This window comes from Saccopteryx leptura, chromosome 3, assembly GCF_036850995.1.
Source record: "Saccopteryx leptura isolate mSacLep1 chromosome 3, mSacLep1_pri_phased_curated, whole genome shotgun sequence".
NCBI lineage: Eukaryota > Metazoa > Chordata > Mammalia > Chiroptera > Emballonuridae > Saccopteryx > Saccopteryx leptura.
The window spans coordinates 108,404,741-108,420,564 of record NC_089505.1 but is presented as its reverse complement, the minus strand read 5'-3'; the positions used below and the strand labels follow the sequence as shown (position 1 = coordinate 108,420,564).

Sequence of the window (15,824 nt, the reverse complement as noted above, 5' to 3'; positions counted from 1 at the left end):
CTTTTGCCTTGTATAACACTGTTCCATGAAATAGTTTTAAATGGCCTGACCAGGCGGTGACTCAGTGGATAGAGCGTTGGACTGGGATGTGGAGGACCCAGGTTCGAGACCCCGAGGTTGCCAGCTTGAGCGTGGGCTCATCTGGTTTAAGCAAAAGCTCACCAGCTTGAGCCCAGGGTCGCTGGCTTGAGCAAGGGGTTACCCGGTCTGCTGAAGGCCCACGGTCAAGGCACATATGAGAAAGCAATCAATGAACAACTAAGGTGTTGCAACGCGCAACGAAAAACTAATGATTGATGCTTCTCATCTCTCTGTTCCTATCTGTCTGTCCCTGTCTACCCTCTCTCTGACTCTTTCTCTCTGTCCCTGTAAAAAAAAAAAAAGAAAAGAAATAGTTTAAAATGATTTTATAAACCCTGCTGACAGTACTGATCTTGTATGTTGATAAGATATGTGCAAATATTAGGGGTTAATACCCAAAATTTATAAAGAACTTGTACTACTCAACATCAAAACACAACCAACTTAAAAATGGGCAGAGGACCTAAATAGACACTTCTCCGAAGAGGACATGCAGATGGCTGATAGACATATGAAAAGATGCTCACTGTCACTAATTGTCAGAGAAATGCAAATTAAAATCACAATGAGATATCACCTCACACTTGTCAGAATAACAATCATCAATATATCTGCAAATGGCAAGTGTTGGAGGATGTGGAGAAAAGGGAACCCTAATGCACTGTTGGTGGGAATGCAGATTAGTACAGCTACTATGGAAAACAGTATGGAGGTTCCTCAAAAAATTTAAAATAGAACTGCCTATGACCTAGCATTCCACTTTTGGGGATTCCAAAGAAACCCAAAATACTACTTTGAAAGAATATATGCAGCCCTATGTTCATTGCATCATCATTTACAGTAGCCCAGATATGGAAGCAACCCAAGTGCCCATCAGTGGACATGTGGATAAAAAAGTTGTGGTACTTATACTCAGTAGCATACTACTCGGCCGTAACAAAGAATGAACTCTTATTTGCAACAGCATGGATGGACCTTGAGGGTATTATGCTCAGTGAAATAAGTCAGTCAGAGAAAGACAAATACCGTATAATTTCACTTATATGTGGAATCTAAAGAACAAAATATATGAACATACAAAATTGAAACAGACTCACAAAGAGAGTAGACTGGTGGTCACCAGAGGGGTGGGAGGCCTGGAGGACTAGGTGAAAGAGGTGAAGGGAGTAAGATGTACAAACTGATAGTTACAAAATAGTCCCGGGGATGTAAAGTACAGCATAGGGAATATAGTCAATAATAATGTGAATATGTGTATGGTTGCCAGGTGGGTACTATAAATATCAGGGGGAACACTTTGTAAAGTATATAATTGTCTAACCACTATACTGTACACTGGAAACCAATACAAAATAATATTGAAACAAAAGATAGGAAAATACTAATAAACTGGAAAGGCTTACAAATATTAGACATGTCCCAGTAAATACTCTAAGCGCGTGAATACAAAGCTGGAAGAGTAGTGGTTGACAGGTTTGCAATAGACCGGCCCCCTGCCTGAGATCACTCTTGTGGGAAAGTCTACCAGACAGGGGGCAATGGGAGCCAAGTGAACGTCGTGAGAACTCACCAGCCCAGAGAGGCCTGGACCAGAGTGAGCACTAGTTGATTCTGCCTCTTGTACTAGGACTTGCAGCCCTGGTTTCAGATCCTACGCCTGCCCTTTGCTAGCTCTGTGAACTCAGATGAGTTCTTGGACCTCTCTGAACCTCTTTTCTTGTGGGAAAAAAAATAAAAAAATAACTCCTGGGCCCTGGCTGGTTGAGTCAGGGATAGAGCATCAGCCTGGCATGTGGATGTCCTGGGTTCAATTTCCTGTTAGGACACATAGGAGAAGCAACCATCTGCTTCTCTACTCCTCCCCTTTCTCTCTCTCTCTCTCTCATTCTCCTCCCCTCCTCCCACACAGCTATGGCTAAATGGTTTGAACAAGTTGGCCCTGGGCACTGAGGATGGCTCCATGGCCTCGCTTCAGATGTTAAAATACCTCGGCTGCCAAGCAATGGAACAGCAGCCCCAGATGGGCAGAGCATCGCCCCATAGGTGGCTTGCCGGGTAGATCCTGGTCAGGGCGCATGTGGGAGTCTGTCTCTCTGCCTCCCTTGCTCTTACCCTCTCACTTAATTTAGAAAAAAAAAATTAATTCCTGATTCATAGGGTGGTTTTGAGGAATAAATGAGACTGTGTATATGATGCACCCTTTGTCCCTGAGCAAATACCCAATAAGTGGCAAGAATTATCATTTGCTAGCACCAGGTCTTTTAATGGCTAAAAGACCGCTTACATACAGAACAGAAGTCTTCAGGACAGAAGCCTTCTATCTTAGGTCATCTGTCTCTTTCTACTATATCCAAGTCTGTAAAGCCCCATTCCCTAATCACCTCGCAGGGGATGGAAAGGGAGACTGTAAGGGAGGAAAGCCGCCCTCTTGGAATAAGGTCTGGGGGGAGAATGCTCAGGTGGGAGCAGGAAAAGAGGACACCCAGGATAGCCCTGCTTCTCCAGGGCACTCTCGGCTAGTGTCCATAAAAGTGAGCAGACCCCTTAACCCATGTGCTACAAAGAGTTAAGTGGTACCTCCAGAGCCCCTGGCAGGTCTAGAATATATCCCAGTTTGAAGGAGTAGAACAAGAAGAAAAAAGAAGGCTGGTGAAGAACTTATACATTGCCATGCCCTTGAACAATGATTGTGAATCCTGGCTGTTTCCTATGGGCCCTGCCCTGGCTCAGTTATGCTTGTCAGGAAGTAGACATAGCAGAAGGACTAGCCTACCATGGTGCATATAACTCAACATCAGGCCAGTGCAAGGCTGAGATGGAGTGGCAGCAATGATGCGCTCTAGAAATGGTAAGGGCGCACACGTGTGTCTGTACACACATGTGCATAGTCATGCTTTGTGGAGAGACTTAGTATGGAGAGACTTTTTTATTGAGGTATAATATAAACCATTATATTAGTTTCAGCTATACAACATAATGACTCATTATTTGTATATATTCCAAAATGATCACCACAATAAGTAGGTAACAACCATCACCAGACATAGTTACAGAATTTTTTTTCCAGTGGTGAGAAATTTTAAGATCTAAACTTCTTGTCAGCTTTCAAATATGCAATAAAGTATTGTTAACTATATTCACCATACATCCCCAGGACTTATTTATCTCATAACTCGAAGTGTGTACCTTCAGAGAGATTTTTTGTTTGTTTGTTTACAGAGACACAGAGAGAGAGGGATAGATAGGGACAGACAGGAACGGAGAGATATGAGAAGCATCAATCATTAGTTTTTCGTTGTGACATCTTAGTTCAGAGGTCGGGAACCTATGGCTCGCGAGCCAGATGTGGCTCTTTTGATGGCTGCATCTGGCTCGCAGACAAATCTTTAATAAAAAAAAATAATAACTTAAAAAATATAAAACATTCTCATGTATTACAATCCATTCACTTCCTACCACTCATGTTCATGGTTGCGGGTGGCTGGAGCCAATCACAGCTGTCCTCCAGGACAACACCAAATTTTTATTGGATAATGCATAACGTACACGGGTTGTTGTATGGCTCTCACGGAATTATATTTTAAAATATGTGGCATTCATGGCTCTCTCAGCCAAAAAGGTTCCCGACCCCTGCCTTAGTTGTTCATTGATTGCTTTCTCTCATGTGCCTTGACCACGGGCCTTCAGCAGACCGAGTAACCCCTTGCTCAAGCCAGCAACCTTGGGTCTAAGCTGGTGAGCTTTGTTCAAACCAGATGAGCCCATGCTCAAGCTGGCAACCTCAGGGTCTCGAGCCTGGGTCCTCCACATCTCAGTCCAACACTCTCTCCACTGCGCCACCGCCTGGTCAGGCTAGAGAGATTTTTATATAGGTCTTTCTTATAGCCTTGGCTCTGGAAAGCACTGTGTACAAATCCCAGGAATACATAGTTGTACTAAAAATAAACAAGGAAGAATTGACTGAAACCATAGTATGAAGAATTTACTGTCACTTAAAAAAAAATTTTTTTTCTAACTTTGAATTTATTGATGGGAATAAAGGTACCTTTTTCCTCTGGAAATTAGTTCTTCTTTTACCCTACCCCAACCTACTCTCTTTTCCAGTCTGTGCGACAGACTTGGTGGCTTAGGAAATGTTCTGGAGGACTGGAAGTCCAAATTCAAGGTGTCAGCAGGGCCATCCTCCCCAGAAATCCTTCCGTGTCTCTTCCTAGCTTCTGGCACCAGGTGTTCCTTGGCTTGTGAAGACCTAACTCCAGTCCCTGCCCCTATCTCCACATGATTGTCTTCTCCCTGTGTATGTCTGTCTGTTCGCATGACATAAGGATTTCAGTCATACTGGATTAGGGGCCCACACTACTCCAGTAAGACCTCATCTTAACTAATTATATCTGCAATGACCCTATATCCAAATGAGGTCACATTCTGAGGGACTGGGGGCTAGGACTTTTAACATCGTTTTGAGGGAACACAGTTTAGTCCATAACAGGCAGAAGTTGAAGTGGAAGAAAAAGGATGTGGATATAGTGACTGTGTGATGACTAGCTGGAAAATTAAAGCAAAGGATGTCTTAAAGTTAGGCACTAACTTAACCTGATCGGATCTGAGTTTGTGTATGGGTTTGTCTTCTGGGAAACCAGTAGAATAGCATCCCTCTTGAAGCCCTGAAGTAAAGGTTCTTTGTAAAGCATCTTTAATAATGTCGATGATGATGATAATGATAACAGTTAACATTTATTAAGTGTTTACCAAGAGCCAGGCACGGTTTTTGACTGCTTTGTATACATTAACTCATCTAATTTGACAACCCTCCAAGATGGTGTTATTTTCCCGGTTTTACAGTTATGACTGAAGCCTGGAGATTTTGTAACTTGCTCAGGGTCACAAAAGTAGGAAGCAGAAGTCTGAAACCAGGCAGCTCGGCTCTAGAGCATACGTTCTTAATTACTGTCTAGAACAGAGGTAGTCAACCTTTTTATATCTACCGCCCACTTTTGTATCTCTGTTAGTAGTAAAATTTTCTAACTGCCCACCAGTTCCACAGTTATGGTGATTTATAAAGTAGGGAAGTAACTCTACTTTATAAAATTTATAAAGCAGAGTTACAGCCAAGTTAAAGCATATAATAATAATTACTTACCAAGTACTTTATGTAGGATTTTTGCTGTTTGGCAGAATAAGTCTTTATAAAACAACTTACTATAGTTAAATCTATCTTTTTATTTATACTTTGGTTGCTCCGCTACCGCCCACCATGAAAGCTGGAATGCCCATTAGTGGCGGTAGGGACCAGGTTGACTACCACTGCTCTAGAGTCTGTGTTCCTAAAGGGCCTTCTGGCAAAGCTGCCTTTAAAAAAAAAAAAAGACCAAAATTTAGATAGGTAAAACAGACCATGGTTCTTTATAAAGATTTTTTTTTTTTTTTAATTCTGAAGTTGGAAACGGGGAGGCAGTCAGACAGACTCCCGCATGTACCTGACTGGGATCCACCTGGCATGCCCACCAGGGGGCGATGCTCTGCCCATCTGGGGCATTGCTCTGCTGCAACCAGAGCCATTCTAACGCCTGAGGCAGAGGCTGCAGAGCCATCCCCAGCGCCCGGGCCATCTTTTGCTCCATTGGAGCCTTGGCTGCGGGAGGGGAAGAGAGAGACAAAGAGGAAGGAGAGGGGGAGGGGTGGAGAAGCAAATTGGTGCTTCTCCTGTGTGCCCTGGCCAGGAATCGAACCCGGGACTCCTGCACGCCAGCCGACGCTGGCCAACCGGCCAACCGGCCAGGGCCTAAAAATTTTTTTTGACATAGACAGAGATTCAGAGAGAGGGACAGATAGGGACAGACAGAAAGGGAGAGAGATAAGAAGCATCAATTCTTCATTGCTGCTCCTTAGTTGTTCATTGATTGCTTTCTCATATGTGCCTTGTCTACAGCAGACCGAGTGACCCCTTGCTCAAGCCAGTGACCTTGGGCTCAAGCCAGCAACCATGGGGTCATGTCTATGATGCCACACTCAAGCCAGTGACCCCACACTTAAGCTGATGAGCCGGCACTCAAGCCGGCAACTTTAGGGTTTCAAACTTGGGTGCTCTGCATCCTAGTCCAATGCTCTATCCACTGCACCACCACCTGGTCAGGCTAAAGAGATTTTTTTTTTAAGTATGACTGTGACCTGTGACCAATGATGAAAAATAACTTATGGGATCCTCACTATTTACTGTGATTAAAGGAATCATTTTCCAAATCCCATGTCTGACTCACACCCTTGCCACTTATCACATGCTTACTCTTTGCTAAGTATTGTGCCATGCTTTACAGACATCTCCTTTAATCCACAGACCCAGCCCAAAAGGAAAATGTGATCTCATCTTACTGCTGAAGAAACTGAAGCGCAGAGCATGACATAACTTGCTCAAGGATAACCTGACTAGTGGTTAGAATTTGAACGCAGGTCTTTCTAACACAGAAGCCTGTGCTTAACCAATAAGCTACAGCTATACTGTCCGCTATGTGGCTGATATACAAAAATGGGTTTGCTACAGACAGGGTCCTACAGACTACAGCCCACAGGCCAAAACCAGCCCGCCACATGCTTTTGTAACTCATGTTTTATGATACACAGCTACACCCTACTTACAACTTGTGTATGGTCATGTTATCACAACAAAGTTAGTAGTCATGGCAGAGACCGCATGCTTGTGACACGTGCAATCTTTACTGTCTGGTCCTTTACAGAAAAGGACACAGGCTGTACAGCCGCCCTGTCTCAGAGCAGTGAGACTCAAGCTGCCCGCGTCTCAGTCCCTAAACACTCTGCATTTGTATCACGTGGCCTTAACTATATGTTCCTTCCAAATGGGATCAAATCCTCCTTTTTCCTCTTCATACCCTTCAACCAACCAGCAGCCAGCTTACAGAAACACTTGATACAGTCTGCCTTCTATACATTGGGAAGAAAACAGTGAGGCTTCAGAAAAAGTTTATTTAAATGTATGGGGTTCTGTTCCATCTATTTTGATTGTTAGAACTGCATGGTCAGTTTTAACGTTTTCTTTAATTTTTTATTTATTTTAGCGAGACAGGAAGGGGGGGAGAGAGAGAGAGAGAGAGACAGGAACATTGATCTGTTCCTGTATGTGCCCTGACCGGGATCAAACCGGCAACCTCTGCACTATAGGACGATGCTCTAACCAACCAAACTATCCAGCCAAGGCAATTTTAACTTCTTATCCTTCATTTCCATCTTTGTTGGCCCTCATTTGTTTATTTGGGTTTATAGAGACACTAAAGGAAGCAAGAAACAGAGGGTTGAGGAAAGGCGGCACTTCTGGAGAGGGGCTGAGCCTAACCCATTTGGATAGACTGTTTCCAATGTATCATAGCCTCAGACAGCTGCCAGAGGCACAGTTAGATTGGTTCAGAACAGGATACTTATATTTGTGCAGCAACTGTGGGTTTAAGGAGGTCTCTCCTCTGGCCCCTAAGGCTAGAGAGCCTGAACACTGCTATTATTGCCTCGTACCGAGAAGCAACCGAAGAGGAGAAGCAGAGCCATAGCAGAGGAACCCTGTCACCCTGCCTTTGCAAAGTGTCCACACACAAGCCACTAGGGAATGATAATGCTGGCAGCCTCTGTGGGGCAGGCTAGACCTCTCATTTCCCGTCTGTCCTCTCTGACTGCGTTAGGAACAGCCCCATCCCACTGTTCTCCAGGCCTTTCAGCTCCATTTGCAGAGCTGTTTTCAGTATCTTTCCCTCTACTTCCCTGGAACCTCTGTCACAGCTGTAATCCGCAGCAAATGGATTTCTCTGACCCTGGGACAAAGGCCTAGTGTTCCCTAGACTTGGCGGCTCCCGGGAGGGCAGGACCATCAGCGTGTCTCCAGCTGCTGGTCTCAGGCCCTGTGGGCAGCAGAGACCTGTAACAAGATCACTAGCCAAGCCGGTTGCAGTCAGCACATCATTCAAAGTGGTCCCTTGCTGTTGGGAGGGGGAAATGGACTAAAGTAAAAATGCAGCCTTTAGAGTGTGGGCTCACACAAAACCACACACAGTGAGTTGGAAGCCAGAGAAAAGCAGACTTCCAGTTCTGGATGTTAGCCATTAGTCAGGTTTGGCTGTGGTTCTTGGTGGGAGTCCACGGGGATGGGTGGCTTCGGGGAAGAAATGAGGAACTAGTGAGAAGGAGAAGGGAGGAATAAGAGTCGGAATTAGAAGGAAATTGAAGATGGGTATGTAAAATGCTTGAAGTCTAGTTATTAAGAAAGTTGAAGGGTTCAGATTTCCTAATGTGGGCCCCAGGGTTGGGGCATAATGAGATCATGAGACTTCAGAAACCCTCCACTCCCCACAGACCAGAGCTTTGAGGCAGAAAGAGGGTGGGAGCGGGGACACCCTAAAGCTTGGGTTCAAAGAGAACTGTAGTAGAAAAAGTTTGAAAGTTACTATATAGGTCCATGCTTCCTAATTTTTTTTCTTACCCAAGTTCCTTTCCCCTGGGAGACCAATGAGAAAGTGACATATGGCAGCTTCAGATGTCCCCTCAGGTCAAAGTTCAAGCCTCTGGCTGACTAAATCACCAGGAGTGCAGCCGGTTTTCTGAGGGTGACTTCCATCATGCTCGTGCCGCTGGAGGAGAGTCAGGGCAGCCCGCCCTGTCTCCTCAAAGGAGTCACTTTCCCAAAAAACTGGATGTCGGTTTTGCATAGGAAAAACAGGGAGATAATGGTAACTTAATTTCTTAAACTGATTGGTAGGTTTACTTGCATAGTCTCTTTTATGTATATATTATATACATAGAGAGATTATTTTGTCAACATAAAATATTTAATAGAGTCCTGACCTATGGTGGCGCAGTGGATAAAGTGTCAACCTGGAACGCTGAGGTTGCCGGTTCAAAACCCTGGCCTTGCCTGGTCAAGGCACAAATGGGAGTCAATGCTTCCTGCTCCTCCCCCATCCTTCTCTCTCTCTCTTCTCTCACTCTCACTCTCCCCCCACCTCTCTAAAATGAATTTTAAAAAATTTTAAATAGACATTACTTTCTAGATTAAATTTAGTGATCTTGGTTCGTTTCTTCCACCCCTGAAAACTAGTATATGCTGGTACGGATTTTACCCAGTGTCATTAAAATAATAGCACAAGGCAAGAATATGGGTGGAGTCTCAGAGGGCAGAGTTTGGGAAGAGCTCTGGCTTTGGAGTCAGACCTGGTTTTGAATCCTAATTCTGTGGTGACATTAGATATGTTACTTTGATTAAATTCTTCATTGCCAAAACTGAGATAATAATACCTACCCCAAAAGGGAGGCCATGAGTATATAAAAATCATCTATCTACTATAGTGCTTGACACATAGTAGGTGTTCAATAAATAATCACGGTTATTAGTAGAGACTCCATTGATGGAAGGTGCTAAAGTTAAATCACCTTAAAATTGGGATTCATGTCTTCTACCTTTCTATTCCCGGTACTTAAAAGAACACCCTGCATGTGTTAGATGCTCAGTAGGTGTTCAGATTGTGGGGAAACGGGAACTTGTTGATTGGAAAAGGTCTGCAAGTGGTTGACAAGGAATGGAAGGTGGGACAGGACAGCTTTCTGCTGTGAAAGCAGAGAAAGTGTGGGTTCGGGCAGTTCAAATGTTCCTTCTCCTTTCAAGGGTTCCCTAATCCCGTAGGCAGTCTATCTGCCCTCCTCGGTGCTTTGCCCGAGTGACTGAAAGAGAGGGCAAAAGCCTGAGCTCGAACAGAGAGAGCACGCCAGACAGGGTGGGGGCCGGAGGAGGCATGTTGCATCCAGAGAGAGAGAGTGCGTGCAGGTGAATGAAGGAGACGGGGTCCTCAGGCCTGGAGACTGTGGTGCGAGGAGAGAGCTAGAGCATGTGACGCCAGGGAGCAGACACAGAGGAGGTCAGTCACGGGTGAGTGGGGCTGGGAGAGATTGAGGGGAGACAGCCAAGAGGTCAGGATTGGGGAGAGAGCCCTCATCAGAGTAAACCAGAGCAAGCAGGGCCTATGTCCCCATGTCGCTAAAGTGAGTCTCTCGCCCCTGCAAGGGGAGCAGTTGCTGTCCTTGTCTGTGGAGTTTTTCTATACGGAAATGCCATGCTGTCTGCTACAAAAGAAAGAAGAAAAAAATAGAGCTGCGGCTTGATCCCCAGGATGCAGATGACCCTACACTTATTTGCTGTGGCTGCTGTCCTGTCTACCCATTTTGTTAAATGTTTGCCAGTACGTCAGTTGAGATTTTTTAGGGTGGGATGAAAGCAGGAACTGAACCCCAATTCTGGTCAGCATTTTGGGAAATGGAGGCAAAGCATTTAAGTAAGAGGAGACCTTAGGGATTCCATGTTTGAACATAACTCTTTATTTACTGACTTGTTCCTTGGTGATATTAAAATTTCATTTGAGGTTCGATTCCCGGCCAGGGCACATAGGAGAAGCGCCCATTTGCTTCTCCACCCCTCCGCCGCGCTTTCCTCTCTGCCTCTCTCTTCCCCTCCCGCAGCCAAGGCTCCATTGGAGCAAAGATAGCCCGGGCGCTGGGCATGGCTCTGTGGCCTCTGCCTCAGGCGCTAGAGTGGCTCTGGTCGCAATATGGCGACGCCCAGGATGGGCAGAGCATCGCCCCCTGGGGGGCAGAGCACCGCCCCTGGTGGGCGTGCCGGGTGGATCCCGGTCGGGCGCATGCGGGAGTCTGTCTGACTGTCTATCCCCGTTTCCAGCTTCAGAAAAATGAAAAAAAATAAAAAAAATAAAAAAAAAAAAAAAATTTCATTTGAACCTCATCTCTACTTGTTTGTCCATTCTGCAAGATCAGGAATTATGCCTTTTACCACTTCCTATCCAGGCTACCCAGCTGCCCTCCCTAGAACATCAGATAATGGATTTTAACACATTTCCTTGATTCCTTTGTCCTCATTATCATCGTAAGTATCCTTACCAAGTGATTAGCCATCTTGAGGCCCAGAACTGAGTGCATTTCAGGACAAAGGGAATTCAAGGACAAGGGCTTTGCCCTGTGGCAGTTAAAGCAGACAAACAAACATTAGGGAAACCACTGCTGAAAGGCCCAGGTCATGCGCACCGTTTACAGGCTGGTCCACTGCCTGGAAGCCATAGGCCTCTGAACTTCGACTTGCAGACTGCCAGCTGGGAGTGGCCCCATCTTCCTTACCCCCAGCATTTCTGTCCTTTGGTATCCACCCACACTTTTTTTTTGAAGTTTTTTATTTTTTATTTTTATTTATATACTTTTTTTTTTTAGATTTTATTTATTCATTTTTATTAGAGAGAGAGAGAGGGAGAGATACAGAGAGAACAGGGGGAGGAGCAGGAAGCATCAACTCCCATATGTGCCTTGACCAGGCAAGCCCAGAGTTTTGAACCAGTGACCTCAGCATTCTAGGTCGATGCTTTATCCACTGCGCCACCACAGGTCAGGCCACCCACACTTTTTTTAACCCAAGTTGAAATCCTCCCAGTCTGAAGAAGGTAGCCAGCCTTGAGGAATGTTGACAACTCGAAACTGAGCAGCCGTTGGACAGATGGCAAGAACATTAATGATATTTTAGTCCTTTGCACTAATCAGTGCTCTTATTAGTGTGAAAAGGTGTATTTTCTCCTTTTACTGAGTTGGTATAACCTGCAAGCAGAGAACTGAAGTTGTCTGATGGGATGACAAGTGTGTTTTGATGTAGGAAGGAATGGATAGAAGAAAAAGCTTATGTAGAGAAATGAGGATTTTAGGAATAGCATGGAAGACGAAAAGAAGAGCTTGAACTCAGATCTTGGTTTGCCTTTCTCACCATCCTTTCCTCCCTTCCTGGGCCCCCTCCAATGCCATACACATTGCCTCAAGGATGTCTGATTTCCAGTTCTGAATCCAGATCATAGGATGGTCCCTGAAGGAATCTCTGGCACTCCTTAATGACTGGGGTAGAGGGTTCCAAGGGGCTCTGCCATTTCCACACTGGAAGAGGGAGGATCTGTTAGAACCAGATAGTGGGAACCAGGCTGGGGACAATTTTGCTTTTTTCAATTTTTATTTATTGATTTTAGAGAGAGAGAGAGAGAGAGAGAGAGAGAGAGAGAGAGAAGCATCTATTTGTTGTTCCACTCATTTATGCATTCACTGGTTGATTCTTGTATGTGCCCTGACCAGGGATTGAACCCGCAACCTTGGTGTATTGGGACAATGCTCTAACCAAATGAGCTACCCATCCAAGACTCGGGAGAATTTTAATAACTACACAACATCCAACGCTTATGGAGTACTCCGTATATACCTGACACTCTGCTAAGCACTTTGTATTATTTACTTTACCTATCCAACAACCCGTATACTCTTACATCTGACAGTTGAGAGACAGAAGGTTAGAAAAGTGTGACTTGCATGGGTTTCCCAGCTAGTAAATGGCAGAGCCAGTACACATCATCAAGGCTTTCTGATTCTAAACCCTGCGATTTTAATCACATTGCTCAATCCAGTGCCCTACTCAACATTAGATCAGAGAATACTCAGTAAGTGCTTCATAAAGAAAGCAGAGGTTCCAAACATACTCGAACTTCTTCTGGCTTTCAAAGCAAAACAAACACTTCTGTTTGTTTATTTATTTATTTATTTATTTGCCTCCTTATTTGCCTTTCTCTTGTTCTGTTCTCTCGAGATTTCTTTTTTTTTTGTATTTTTCTGAAGCTGGAAACGGGGAGGCAGTCAGACAGACTCCCGCATGCGCCCGACCGGAATCCACCCGGCACGCCCACCAGGGGGCGACACTCTGCCCATCCGGGGCGTCGCTCTGTCGCGACCAGAGCCACTCTAGCGCCTGGGGCAGAGGCCAAGGAGCCATCCTCGGTGCCGGGGCCATCTTTTGCTCCAGTGGAGCCTTGGCTGTGGGAGGGGAAGAGAGAGACAGAGAGGAAGGAGAGGGGAGGGGTGGAGAAGCAGATGGGCACCTCTCCTGTGTGCCCTGGCTGGGAATCGAACCCGGGACTTCTGCACGCCAGGCCGACACTCTACCGTTGAGCCAACCGGCCAGGGCCCTCTCTAGTTTTTAATCCTATTTCTTCCAATAACAGGCTGTATAAATATGGATAAATAATTAGTTCTCTGATGTTCAGTATCTCCATCCCAAGCATAAAGAGGTGGATGGAGTGAGAAATGGTCCCTAAGGTCAAGCCCAGTAAGACCATCCCAGGGAATCGGCCTCCTTTGCTGATGTTAACTTCCATGAGCAGAATGAACAGGTGATAGACTTTAGAATCTGGCAGACCTGACTTCATATCTCACCCAGTGAACACACCTGTCCCTGTCCTTCTGATGACAGGGGTGTGTCAGGACCTCAGTTCAGGAGTAGCCCCCGAGGCTGATGGGAAACCCATGTACAGGTGTCCCTGCTCTAGTAAGTGTTTTAACATTTCACTCCTGCCTTTTTCCTTCCAGCATCTGCCTGCTCTTCTGCCATCTGAGCCCCCTGCCTGTGCCGTCCTCTAGGCCATGGAGAATGAGCTGCCAGTCCCCCACACATCTAACAGCGCCGGTGTCACCAGCAGTGCCAGCGGAGTCGGCAGCAGCAGCAGCGGTGGAAGTGGCCGCCCCAGTGGTCCCCAGATTTCTGTGTACAGTGGCATTCCTGACCGGCAGACTGTGCAGGTGAGATTCCCCTTGGCTCAGATTGAACTCCTTGGTCATCTCCAGGGTTAGCCAGGAGGACGTGTCAGCACGGGGTGTTGAATCTGTGCACAGTTAGAGAAGTGAAGCTAGGTGGATCCAATCAAAGAATCAAGGTTTGGGAAGAGGAGGAATGCTTAGCAGACCTGGAAAATTTCTTTCTCACCAGGTGATTCTGATCGAGAGTGCTGCTTTGGGAGAATAGGTCTCTGAAAGCGTAAGGAACAGACAAGTGAAAGTAACAAACAGAAGAAATGACTGGGAGCTGCCAGCCGCAACCTAGACCCACTATCGAAATGACCACTTCCCTGTAACACACACAAGTCTGTAAAGACAGGACCAAAAACACACCCCGAAAGAATCTTCTGTCTTTGCAACTTTTTCCCTTTTTCCCTAAAGCGCAGCGGTTTGCAGTGTCATTCCTGAGCCTTCCAGGGGATGACACACTGCTCCAAATGCAGGTGCGACCATGTAATGCCATCCACTCTGTGCCCAGCACTGTATGAAGCCTTTTATGTATGTTTTCTCCCCCAGCTGGGAGAATGGTTATTATTAGGCAAAGTTCTATAGTTGAGGAAACTGAACCTCAGAGAAGACAGTGACTTGTCCAAGTCATTCAGGAAAAGACAGAAAAGCTGATCCTAATTCTTCCCCAAAACCTGTGTTCATAATCACTGCAATGTCCGAGGTTCCAGACAAAATAGGCTGAAAAGAGAGACCCCAGCCAAGAAGCATTTGCTCCACGTAACTTTGCTGTCACAACTCGGATGTACTAGACAAGTGACCTCATCCTGCTTTGGGCCTAGGCCCGGATTAGGGAATGGAGGAAAAGCCACAGCAGACAGTGAGAGGGTCTGAAACATCTAGTGAAAGAAGGTACCATCGAATACTCTGGAATCTTCCCCTCCCAGTCAGCTCTGCCTCATGCTTAAATCCATGTTTTCCATACCCATCCTCGCCCCCCCCCCCGTCCCCTTGGCACCTGGGTATCCTAGTTTCTAGCAGCTGACCTCAGGATGTGCCCTCTTCTGCCCCTCACTCAGCACAGCTCTGGGCAACAGGGGTTTGGGGTTTGTGCTCTGGCAGATGACAACCCACACTTGTGTTCTGTACTGAAGCTACTTCCCCGCTGGCGTCTCCAATGACATCCTCTAGTGAGGGAGAGTCGCAGTACCTCTACCACTGCTGTCGGGACTACTGAGAGGTGCTTCTTGGAGTCTAAGGAAAATAAAGAGGCGTAGGTAAAGGGAATAAGAAGAAAGGATTCTGGGAGAACAGGAATAAAAAGAATTGAGCTCATGTAAACTGGGCCCTTCAGAGGGGAGGGCATTCAGAAGGAAGGGTGTGAAAGCACTGGGGTGGGGTGGGAGTATCTGGGGAGACCCCAGAGCCCAGGCAGAATCTGTGAGCACGCCTCTTTTCATAGAACCCCAAGTCTGATCCCAGCGGTGATTTTGTCCTAGCCCACTAGCCCTAGAAACCATGCTAAGCCAGAAAGATCCAGACTGGAGGCTCCTTTGCTGGGGGCAGGACCCAAGGTTGGGAGCAGCCCTGTGGCCAGGGATTCAGCAGAGCAAAGGGCAGAAAGTAGGCCAAGGCCTGGCCAGAGCTCACGTGGGGTATCGAGTTGGGAAGAGATGGCAGGGGGTGACCAGGTGAGGAGAGAAAGGAGAAATGCCTTTGGGGCTCATGAGAAGACAGGATTCAGGGCTGGGGGGAGAAGGGGAAGCATCTCTGTTTCTGGGGTCGGGGAGAGGCTTTGAGGGGTCAGAGTGAAGAGTGGGAGGGGAACAAAGAGCAGCCTTTCTCTGCTTCCTGGGAACTGTGGCTTAAGCAGTCCATCAGGAAAGAGGGCGTGGTGGTAAGTCCAGGGAGTGGGAGATGGTGGCTCAAAAGAGGGAGCGATGGAGAGAGGGAGGGAAAGAACAAGAGAAGTGTTCCATCCCTGCAGCATCGCCTGCTCTGCAAGCCCACAGGGCCTTCTCCGAAGGGACTGGTAGGACTTTCCAGGCTCCTAGGAGCGGACCCTGGAAGCAGCCCAAGTCTACCCTGAGGCCCCTACCTGGGGGCGTTGC

The 15,824-nt window shown here is 46.4% G+C and overlaps 1 protein-coding gene across 4 annotated transcripts in view; it reads left to right on the top strand.

Moving 5' to 3' along the window:
* Positions 1–15,824, top strand: part of PHC2 (polyhomeotic homolog 2) — a 118,013-nt gene that overhangs the window by 48,163 nt on the left and 54,026 nt on the right. For all 4 annotated transcript variants that reach the window (XM_066375780.1, XM_066375781.1, XM_066375779.1 and 1 more), the window contains exon 2: positions 13,522–13,731. In XM_066375780.1, the coding sequence (XP_066231877.1) occupies positions 13,576–13,731 (156 nt within the window). In that variant the 5' untranslated portion in view covers positions 13,522–13,575. The remainder of the gene's footprint in view (positions 1–13,521; positions 13,732–15,824) is intronic.